The sequence below is a fragment of the Mobula hypostoma genome, chromosome 1, assembly GCF_963921235.1.
Source record: "Mobula hypostoma chromosome 1, sMobHyp1.1, whole genome shotgun sequence".
In the NCBI taxonomy this organism is placed as follows: Eukaryota; Metazoa; Chordata; class Chondrichthyes; order Myliobatiformes; family Myliobatidae; genus Mobula; species Mobula hypostoma.
Genome location: NC_086097.1, coordinates 139277813 through 139289987, shown reverse-complemented (window position 1 = coordinate 139289987; position 12175 = coordinate 139277813). Strand labels below are relative to the sequence as shown.

General features: G+C 45.8%; 1 protein-coding gene across 1 annotated transcript in view; it reads right to left on the bottom strand.

Annotated features, from left to right (window-relative positions):
- The window catches only part of LOC134344349 (fibrocystin-L-like), a 231377-nt gene that overhangs the window by 178143 nt on the left and 41059 nt on the right, over positions 1 to 12175 (bottom strand). The window contains 3 exon segments of the mRNA XM_063044033.1: positions 1587 to 1709; positions 2849 to 3003; positions 4464 to 4611. Of these exon segments, the coding sequence (XP_062900103.1) occupies positions 1587 to 1709; positions 2849 to 3003; positions 4464 to 4611 (426 nt within the window).

Here is a 12175-nt window from a genome sequence, read left to right as displayed (position 1 = left end):
TCCCATTTTCTCCCCCATGTCAACAACATGTTGGTGGGTTAATGTGCCCTAGTGTACAGGTGGGTGATAGAACCCACCATTTAGGCCAAGCTCTTCTCACTGCTGCCTTTGGGAAGAAGTTACAGGAGCCTTAGGTCCCACACCACCAGGTTCAGGATAAGTTCCTTCATCCTGAATCAGCATGGATAACTTCACTCATCTCAACTCTGACCAATGGACCTACTTTCGAAGGCTCTGCAACTCATGTTCTCAGTATTATTTCCTGTATTTACTTAATTACTTATTATTAGTTTTGTTGCTTTTTTCAGTTTGCCTTCTTTTGCATATTGTTTCTTTGTCAGTTTGTGTGTGTAGTTTCTATTGTTTTCCTTTGTTCTAATGCCTACGAGAAAATGAATCTCAAGGTAATACATGGTGACATATACAAACTTTGATAATAAATTTACTTTGAACTTTAAATCTGGGAGGAGTTGATAGAAGTGAAGGGAAAATAATTCACAGGGATAATTAATAGGAATGTGATTGCTCTGGGTATTGTCATGTGTTTATTGGACCAAATGGGCTTTTCTGCTTTGTAAGGAGATATGGAGTATTCTCTGTGAGACTGGAAGGTGAGCTGGTCATGGTGAATGTTCAGAGATGGGTAGAACTGGTGAACTCCCCTGCAGGGACTGCAAACCTCTGCTTCCCAACTCAGAAACCTGATTTGTAGATCTAACACAGACCTTGCCAGTTTGGGATGAGGATTATTTCCAACAGTTAAAACTATGATCCACCAGATCATCCAGGAAATGTAACCCAAAGCAGACCCTGCAGCTGCTGGCAATCTGAAAGAGAAAAGAACACTGAAAACATACAGCGGGTCAGGCAGTGTTTGTGGAGAGACAAAGATCTTTCGTAGAACTTGAAACGTCAGCTCATTCTTCCTTTCCAAAGTTGCTGCCGGTCTGTTGAGTGTTTCTGAATTTGAGAGAAGGACAAAGTGTGTGCACGTGGATGTTCTTGTTCATTGCTGGAGACCTCAGAGCATTATTAGAACCCTGCAGTTTTAGAGGACACTGACCTAGTTCGTGGTAAGGCGACACATGCTTTCTGCACTATGGGAAACAATGGCAACAAATGGAAGTGAAACGCTCAGCTCCCAGTTGCTTCGGGTGTGAGGTGTGCACAGCTGTATGGTGCTGTGCTTTGCATCTTCGAAGGGTGAAGGGATTTGATGGTTAGGCGGGGATGGTGTGCGACGAGAGGGTGTATGGAGAGGATGCACAAATATACGTATATCCATATCTCCTTACAAAGCAGGCTTGAAGGACAATACAACTCTAACCCTACCTCAGCAACAGAACACTACAGACCACTCACTGCACTACCAAGGACTTGCCTGCTTTTTGTTGTACTAATACTTTGTTTTTCTCTTTACTGCTCGGTACGGTTTACGTTCTGTGTGTGGTCTACACCTCTGTGCCTGTGGTGTTGCTGCAAGCAGGTTTTCCACTGTACCTGTACCTCCCCGTGTCTGCACACACGACAATAAACTCAACTTGCCGAGGTTCCCTGCCTTTGTGTGGCGAGGTTGCTGAGTTTACCTGGGGCAGAGCGTGTGGTGTGCGGAACAGGTCTCCAATCAGCCGCTGACTAAACTGACCTCCGCGCTTATTCTCAGTGACGGTGATTCTTGCATCGACGCCGTGAACATTTGAATCATTAACCTGCAACACAGGATCAGCAGATATTTCAACATCTGACACTTTTAGTGTCGCGATCCAATTGTGGTTATTTGATTTTATCCAACAAATTCCACCAGGAGTTCCTGGCAGCAGCCCCATACATTCCCATAATCAGGATCTGGGGATTTATGGTGAGGCCAGCATTGACTCCCATTCTTGACGCCTTTGAGAAGGTGAGGGTGAGTTGCCTCCTGGAACTGCTGGAACCCTTCAGGCGAAGGTGCTCCCACAATGCCATCAGGTACGGAATCCCAAGATTTCGACTCAGTGATGGTGAAGGAATGGCCAATATGCAGAAGGACTCGGAGGGAACGGATACCTGAGCACCAGCTGTCTTGTTCTCCAAGTGGGAGAACCATGGATCAAGAGGTGACACATGACAGGATGGAGAACCACGATTGAGAAGTGACAGTGGCGTGACTCACTTAAAGTGAACAGGGGCCAAATAGGACCCTCACAGTTATGGCCAGTGTTTAAAAACCTATCCCCACCCTCCCGCCTCAATCACATCCAATACATCTGGTCAGACCAGTTGCAACATTGGGCAGTGTTGAGAAGTTCATGAACTGGGCTTGTATACACTGGAATTTAGAAGGATGAGAGGGAATCTGATTGAAACATATAAGATTATTAAGGGATTGGACACGCTGGAGGCAGGAAGCATATTCCCGCTGATGGGTAAGTCCAGAACCAGAGGCCACAGTTTAAGAATAAGGGGTAGACAATTTAGAACGGTGTTGAGGAAAAACTTTTTCACACAGAGGGTTGTAGTTCTGTGGAATGCTCTGCCTCAGAAGGCAATGGAGGCAAATTCTCTGGATTCTTTCAAGGAAGAGTTAAATAGAGCTCTTAAAGATAGCGGAGGCAAGGGATATGGGAAGAAGGCAGGAAAGGGGTACTGATTGTGGATGATCAGCCATGAGCACAGTGAATGGCAGTGCTGGCTCGAAGGGCTGAATGGCCTACTCCTGCACCTATTGTCTATTGAACACAACAGGGATGTGACAAGGATGAAGCCACTCAGACCCTTGTCCAGATCTGCCTGTCACCTGGTTCCACTGCAGTCAGAACAGGAGATTGGACGATGTGTTGTTTTTGTCCCACCTGGGTCTGCCTCTCACCTGGAGCAAGCGCTGATTTCCAACCTTGTTCAGCCACGTCACTATCCAGTGGTAACTGGAGCAGCTGCCTCCCCCCTGCACGGCCACAGTCCCAATCTCAGGAATGCTTTGCAAGCTGTACTGCATTTCCAGGGTAGAGATATTGACTGGCAATCCTTCAAAACCAAAAACAGACATCAGAGTGGTACAGAGGTCCAGGAGTGTATGGCAATGCATCTCCTCTACAGCCCAGTATTTTCTCCTCCAGTATCTCTCCAGCTCCCCAGTGACCAGCACCCTCTCCTCCAGTCACTCTCCCACTGTGGAAGTGTCTGTTCTGGTCCTGGCAGCTGGTGAGCTGGGGTTTGCCGTTGGAAATGTTCTTCTCCCCCTCACCTTGTCTTACTTACTACCTTCTCAGGAACAGCAAAGGTCCTCATGGTTGTTAGTGCCAACCGTTCAATCCTAAAATGACACCTAACACAGGTTCTATCCATCCAATCACCTGCTAGAATATCTTCCCATTCCCAGAGGGCTGAGCACTCTTTCTCTCCCTCTCCATTCCACCTGATCCCTCTGGTAACTCCAGTAGTTGAGTTGGTGGGTGGGGTATCTGCTGAGACTGTGGCCCCACCTATTCCCTCTTTCATGGCAAAGGACTGACTGGACAGTTTGTCATGCTGTTTGTCCAGGCTGAGGGTTCTCTGGTGTGCTGGGGGTGGGTGCTCACTCTGTAGTCTTAGCTGGGTTATAGTCTGACTAGTCTGCAAGCACTGACCACAACCTGCCTGGACAGCGACCACAAGTTTCAGGAGTACGAATTGAACTAACAATGCACAGGCTCAGACGTCAGGGAACAGGATCAGATTTCAAGCCTGAACCCCAGCGGGCGATCGAGACAGGCAAGGCTGTTCTGAAGTGAGGCAGAAGGTAAAACTGAAGCCAATATCTCTGAGGTTTTACCAGGAAACAAAGCAAATAGACCTTGTTTGCTGTTCCTTTGTAAACTGCTGTGTGTGTCCTGGTTTCGTCCACAAGACATAAACATCGCTGGCTGAGTGTGACAGGACACACCTCCCACAGGCCCAGAGGATGATAGGTACGTGGAATGAACTGCCAGGGGTAGTGGCTGAGACAGATACAATAACTTTTAAAAGACAGTTGCACAGGTATATGGACAGAGAAGGCTTAGAAAGTTATAGGCCTAATGTTGGGAAATAAGGTGAGCTTGAAGGAGGCACTTTGGTCAGAGGCTTGTCTTCATGCTGTATGACCCTGTAACTCCACTACGCCAGTTTACCTGCAGATCCAGAACTATCCCAGGGTGTGGGACTTTACCAATGGAACATCCCAGACTTAACATAGAAACATAGAAACATAGAAAATAGGTGCAGGAGTAGGCCATTCGGCCCTTCGAGCCTGCACCGCCATTTATTATGATCATGGCTGATCATCCAACTCAGAACCCAGCCTTCCCTCCATACCCCCTGACCCCTGTAGCCACAAGGGCCATATCTAACTCCCTCTTAAACATAGCCAATGAACTGGCCTCAACAGTTTGCCATGTGACAAGGTTTCCCAGCAGGTAAGCAGATTCAGAGCTGGTGTCCAAAGCCTTCCAGCCCTCATAACTCACCCTTCAGCAGCTGACCGTAGGCCTGAATGTCCATGGTGCCAGTGATGGGAGGAGATGCTGCCTCTCTTCTCCACACTCTTATAATGGACTCACTTGGCCAGGTGGATCCCCTGTAGGCAGCCCTGTCCTTAGAGCTGTTGAATGCAATCTAGACAAACAGTAGCTGCATGTGTTATACTTCCTAACACAGAATTCTGACCCTGTCCAGGGCTTCTCCCAATCTCCACTCAAACAGAGGTGGGAAAACCTGAGAGCCGCAGTCTGTCACAGCCAATAATACCAATGTTGCACAGATCCACAGGGGAGCAGTAAGATAATAGGGAATGTCCTGGGAATTTTTGCTCCGAGGGAGGATGCAACGAAACACTGGAATCAGAACGGAACTCTTACACCAACATGTCATGCACACCATCAGTGGCTGGCAGACACATTTTACGGTTCCTGTCCCAAAATGCACCCTGCATCCACCAGCTCCAGGATAATCCCAGCAGTCCGCTGCAGAGAACTGTCTAACAGTTGCAACTCTCCTCCACCTTTGCCAGTGCAACTCAGAGCCCTCTGGCAGAAGGAGAGGAGTGTAAAATGGTGCAGTCTGTGGTGTACAATGTAGGCCTGGCCCTGTTAGGTCTCCTGTGCTCACCCAGGAGTCTCCACCTTACAGGGGTTAGCTGGGAGATTGGGGTGGGGGAATCACAGGATCATAGAGGATTACAGTATGTCATGGTCCACCCTGCCACGTTAATTCTGGAGGTGAGTAGACAAGAAGAGTATAATGTGGAAATCTGCTCAGAGATTTAACAGCTTCATAGCCATGGAAATTTTGTTCATAAAACAACTTCTCTTGGAAATGAGATTGATAGGGAAGCAGTTCATAGGAAAGAGGAAAGGTAGGACTAATTTTAGTGAAAAAGATGATTACCAGCAGCGGATGGAGTAATCAGAAGTCCATGGCAGTGCTTAGAAGGAGCTGGGATAAAATGGAGTTTGCAGATGGGAAGGTGGTTCTGGAGCTGTCAACTCCAATAGCAAACAGGAGAGTTGCCCTAGACCCACCAACTCCAGTAATGGTCATGAGTGAGGTTCTCGTCCCATCATCTCCAGTAACGGTCATGAGTGAGGTTCTCGTCCCATCATCTCCAGTAACAGTCATTAGTGAGGTTCTCGTCCCATCATCTCCAGTAATGGTCATGAATGAGGTTCTCGTCCCATCATCTCCAGTAATGGTCATGAGTGAGGTTCTCGTCCCATCATCTCCAGTAACGGTCATTAGTGAGGTTCTCGTCCCATCATCTCCAGTAACGGTCATGAATGAGGTTCTCGTCCCATCATCTCCAGTAATGGTCATGAGCGAGGTTCTTGTCCCATCATCTCCAGTAACGGTCATTAGTGAGGGTCTCGTCCCATCATCTCCAGTAATGGTCATGAGTGAGGTTCTCGTCCCATCATCTCCAGTAACGGTCATTAGTGAGGTTCTCGTCCCATCATCTCCAGTAATGGTCATGAATGAAGTTCTCGTCCCATCATCTCCAGTAATGGTCATGAGCGAGGTTCTTGTCCCATCATCTCCAGTAACGGTCATGAGCGAGGTTCTCGTCCCATCATCTCCAGTAATGGTCATGAGTGAGGTTCTCGTCCCATCATCTCCAGTAATGGTCATGAGTGAGGTTCTCATCCCATCATCTCCAGTAATAGTCATGAATGAGGTTCTTGTCCTATCATCTCCAGTAACGGTCATGAGTGAGGTTCTCGTCCCATCATCTCCAGTAATGGTCATGAGCGAGGTTCTTGACCCATCAATTCCAGTAACAGACAGGACTGAGTTTCTAGTCCCATTGACTCTAGTATCAGCTACTTCAGGAGCACATGGAGCTACTGCCTTGGGTTTTGCAGTTCAGGTGAAGGTGCTCCCACATGCTGTGGAGCAGAGTTCAGATCAGTAACAATGAAGGATGATATACTTGCATGGGTTGTTGGTGGTGGTGGGGGTGGGGGGAGAGATCCCTGCAGGTGATGATGTTCCCTTTACCTAACAGAGGCAGCAGGTCTGGGAGGTGTTCCTGCTGTGTCTGCACTTTCTGCAACCCAGTGTTGGCGAAGTAAGTTACGATGGTGTGTGCTGTAGGTGTAACACAGTATAGCCACTGAGCGGAAGTTTTGGGTGTAAATGCAGCTGCTGTGTTAGAGTGTTAGAGCTACACTTAGAAGCAAGTAGGAAGTATCGCTCATCTTAAACCTGAGCTTTGTGGTTTCCATAGGGTCCATGTCAAACTCACCTGAGCAAAGCCAATCTCTAGCAAAGGAAAGTTGAAGCTACAGTTGAAGGGAACCATAGTTATCTCATATTCAGTGGATGAACCGTCATTCATGTTTCTATTCTCTGTCACGATGAACTTCTGAATAATAATCCCTCCGGCAATCAGTGGTGGGAGTGTTCTCATCGGAGAATCTGCAAGTTAAAAATGGCACTCACCAACAGCACAGTATACCAACAGAAACATGGTAACAGCACAACTGGGAGCACATGGTGAAACATCGTCAGTAGTCCGGCCATCTCACAGCACCAGAGGACCAGGTTCATTCCGGACTTCTGGTGCTGTGTGTGGCTTGCAAGTTCTTCACCTTCACTCCTGAGATCACATGGGCTTTTCTTGGCTGCTTGAATTTCTTCCCACATCTCATGGAAGTTGAAAGGTTCATTGGCTGCTGTAAGTTGCCTCTTGAGAATAGATGAGGGGTAGAGTTTGGGGAAGTTGATGGGAATGTGGAGTAAATTTAGGGTTGGGGGGGCTAATGGTCAGTAGAGACTGGTTGGGCTGAAGGGCCAGTCTCTGCACCCGATGATGTTTCATCTCAATCATGAAACTGTGAATTGGGTACTTCAGACAAGGTAGCTCGCGAAGTGTGGGCCTCTGTACAGGAACACTATATGGCAGCTGTGAGCACCATGGTCTCCGCTCACCCAACACAGACAGGACTCAACAGTCCACAAACCACACCATGGCAGCAGCTGGTGGATAGCAGGAGGCCATTCAGCCCCTTGAGCTTGCTTCAACACTCTATTAGACCATGCCTGATGTGAAGGTATATTCCATTCACCCACCTTTAGTATAATTCCCGGGATACTCTGACCCAACACCACAGGGTCAGTCCCTCATCCTGTACCATGGGATGCATGGATGATGGAACTGTGCTTTAGCTGATGAACCATGCACATGGCAGAGAGCAACAGGACTCTCTGTATTTGAAGCTCCTGTTGTGTGTTTCTAAGGCCAGGGTTTGTTATTAACATTAACCATATACTACTAGAATTCTGCATTATGTGGCTACTCTGTCCAGCATTAGTTTGTCATTCAGGTTTGTAAATACAAAATACCAGTACCTTCTTGACTGCTGGTTGCAGCATGCTGCCCGATGTAAACAGTATCCACAAAGAAATCCTGGCCTGATTCCCTCCCCAGATGGATCGTTCTCAGCAAGAAGTTGCTCCCTTTCGGAAACATGGCTTGTACAGACGTGAGCAAATTGATGCAGGTATAGGACCACCTGTAAGCAGGAGCACTCTGTTATGAGTCTCACTGTTAGACTTAAAATCCATCCCTACCCCGTATCACAGCCGCAACGATAAGCGGGCAGTCTCCAACCGGTCGATAGGGCACAAAGTGTTATTAACGAACAGAGGGTTTAGCGCAAGGGGGAAGATTTAAGAGGGTCCTGAGGAGCAATCTATTCCACACAGAGGCTGGTGAATAGATGGAAAGGGTTGCCAGAGGAAGTGGTATAGGAGGGCACAATTACGACATTTAAAAGGCATTTGGATGGGTACCTGAATAGTAAAACTTTAATCTGATATTCAGAGATGTTCTTCTGCACACCACTGTTGTAACAGATGGTTATTTGGGTTACAGTCATCTTCCTGTCAGCTTGAACCAATCTGGCCATCCTCCTCTCCTCCTCTGACCTCTCTCATTAACAAGGTGTTTACGCCCATAGAATAACCTCTCATTGACTTTTGTTTTTTTGCATCGTGCTCTATAAATTGCAGAGGCTGATGTGCATAAAAAAATTCCAGGAAATCAGCATTTTCTGAGATACTCAAATCACCCTGTCTGGTACTAACAGTCATTTTACAGACAAAGTCACTTAGATCACATCTCTTTTTCATTCTGATGTTGGGTTGGAACAGTAACTGAACCTCTTGACCAAGTCTTTATGCATTGAAGTCCCTCATGATTTTTAAAAAAGGAGGGAGAGAGAAACCGGGGAATTATAGGCCGGTTAGCCTAACGTCGGTGGTGGGGAAACTGCTGGAGTCAGTTATCAAGGATGTGATAACAGCACATTTGGAAAGCGGTGAAATGATCGGACAAAGTCAGCATGGATTTGTGAAAGGAAAATCATGTCTGACGAATCTCATAGAATTTTTTGAGGATGTAACCAGTAGAGTGGATAGGGGAGAACCAGTGGATGTGGTATATTTGGATTTTCAAAAGGCTTTTGACAAGGTCCCACATAGGAGATTAGTGTGCAAACTTAAAGCACACGGTATTGGGGGTAAGGTATTGGTGTGGGTGGAGAATTGGTTAGCAGACAGGAAGCAAAGAGTGGGAATAAACGGGACCTTTTCAGAATGGCAGGCGGTGACTAGTGGGGTACCGCAAGGCTCAGTGCTGGGATCCCAGTTGTTTACAATATATATTAATGACTTGGATGAGGGAATTAAATGCAGCATCTCCAAGTTTGCGGATGACACAAAGCTGGGTGGCAGTGTTAGCAGTGAGGAGGATGCTAAGAGGATGCAGGGTGACTTGGATAGGTTGGGTGAGTGGGCAAACTCAAGGCAGATGCAATTTAATGTGGATAAATGTGAAGTTATCCACTTTGGTGGCAAAAATAGGAAAACAGATTATTATCTGAATGGTGGCCGATTAGGAAAAGGGGAGGTGCAACGAGACCTGGGTGTCATTATACACCAGTCATTGAAAGTGGGCATGCAGGTACAGCAGGCGGTGAAAAAGGCGAACGGTATGCTGGCATTTATAGCGAGAGGATTCGAGTACAGGAGCAGGGAGGTACTACTGCAGTTGTACAAGGCCTTGGTGAGACCACACCTGGAGTATTGTGTGCAGTTTTGGTCCCCTAATCTGAGGAAAGACATCTTTGCCATAGAGGGAGTACAAAGAAGGTTCACCAGATTGATTCCTGGGATGGCAGGTCTTTCATATGAAGAAAGACTGGATGAACTGGGCTTGTACTCGTTGGAATTTAGAAGATTGAGGGGGGATCTGATTGAAACGTATAAGATCCTAAAGGGATTGGACAGGCTAGATGCGGGAAGATTGTTCCCGATGTTGGGGAGGTCTAGAACGAGGGGTCACAGTTTGAGGATAGAGGGGAAGCCTTTTAGGACCGAGGTTAGGAAAAACTTCTTCACACAGAGAGTGGTGAATCTGTGGAATTCTCTGCCACAGCAAACTGTTGAGGCCAGTTCATTAGCTATGTTTAAAAGGAAGTTAGATATGGCCCTTGTGGCTACAGGGGTCAGGGGGTATGGAGGGAAGGCTGGGTTCTGAGTTGGATGATCAGCCATGATCATAATAAATGGCGGTGCAGGCTCGAAGGGCCGAATGGCCTACTCCTGCACCTATTTTCTATGTTTCTATGTTTCTATGTTTCTATGATTGACTGGTGAGAAATTTGCATTAATGAGCAGGTATACAGAATAAACAAGCTCAGGTAAGTAACTTGGTCAGCATAGACTTCGTCAAAGGGCATGCTTCTGTGATTTACATCTCTAAGAAAGACTGTATAAGAAAGATCAGGGAGAGTCCTTCATCTGGAGATTGATGGCCTATCCAGTGAGTTTTTCAAGTGATTATTCAGGAAGCATTCTCTACAGTTGGAGGAATACAAGGCTATTTGAAATGGATTCTGTTCTGAATCTTTTTCACAGACTCAGGTTGTCCTGGAGAACTTTACAGCTGATAATGTTTTCCACAGTAGTCATCGTATAGAGAGCATGCTCACTCACACAGTGCCTTGGTACACAACCAAAAGCCCAGGCCAGTTTTATGATCATTTTTGGGATCTGGCCAGCATTTATTGCCCTTCCTTAACTGTCCTGGAACTCCACCATGGATGATCCCAAGCCCAGCGGTGAAAGGAGGAGGTTTGGGCACAGAGTTAGCAACACCATCCCGTAAAAACCCAGAACTATAGAAACAGCAACAAGAGCTCCAAAGACCTCATGCCTGGAAGAGGAAGGATGCATCAAAAAGATGGGCTACTGCTGGGGATAAATTGAAAGACTGGCCCAGGATAGGGAGCTCCTGTGAACTGTTGTCAATGGCCTTTGCCCCAATAGGAATGACGGATTTAAGGAAAAGAACTGTCTGGAGGAGTTAGGTCTAATGGTGCATTTTAGAAACTCTGCAGCTCAGAGTTTGTAGATGAAGTTCAAGGAGTTAGACCTGGCCTTTATTTCCATGTCAGTTTGGGGTGGGTTTACTTGGCTGAGGCATAATATTGGCTGGGAATCCAGGAGGGCAGCAGCTGCTGTTCACTGATCAAGGCCATGGGAGTTGGGCAAGGCTTCAATTCAATGACACATCTGAAGGACAGCATCTCTGAAAGTGTGCTACCCCTTCTGTACCGGTTATAGACTGCAGTTTCCTGAGGGGAACCTTTTTTTTAGAACTGTTGGTTTTGTTATGGTGCATTTCCCAGTGAGAAAGAGTAACTAATTGTCAATAAGTCTTTTTGAGGAAATTTGGGTCTAATGCTGAGTCTATCAGGAATCCTACTGTGTGGGCCGTCATGCTAATAGGGTTGTTGTAAACTTACCTGTACTCAATGACCCCACCCACCACAGACATTCTCACTTCTTCCCCTTCTATCAGACTAAAGACAGAAATGATTGAAAGCATGTACCACCAGGCTCAAGGACAGTCAATCCCACTATTATAAGATGGTCCCCATACACTAAGATGGACTCCTGACATCACAATTTACCTTTCACCTTATTGTCTGCCTGCACTGCATTTTCTCTGTAACTGTAACACTTTATTCTGCATTCTGTTATTGTTTCCCCTTGTTCTACCTCAATGCACAGTCGTAATGATAAGAAGTTTAGATGTTTAAATGTTTAGATGACATGCAAATAAAGTTTTTCACTGTCTATCAATACCCATGGCGATTTCAACCCAATTATAAAAATAATAACTTTGTTTCTCAATGGCTGGACAACAATCTCAAATCATTTTACTGTTTGTAAATAGCATTTAGAACATGCAATTTATTAAATGATTAGTTATGTTATTACCTGTAACACTTAATGTGTAAAATTAATCCCAAATTATTAAAATTTAAGAAATACTTACTGATTCCCCTGAGCAAAGCTGTACGATACCAAAAAATATTTGGTTAGTGTTTTGCTTTCTTCTTCATAACTCAATGAGAGCCAAATATAATTTCTCAAGATTCCTTTGTATGCAAAACAAAGCTGAAAGCATAGTTAAACTCACATTAGCTACACTTCTATTTTTGCTATTTCTTATCTCAGAATCTGCTTTTTAAATGTGAAATAAATTACTATGTGCATCTGGTAATTGGGACTTAACCCTAGAGTAGAATATAGATCTGTCACCTGATTAAATTAATTCATATTTAAAATCATACATAGTTTGCAAGCATTTAACTGCAGAGTCTTGAAATTT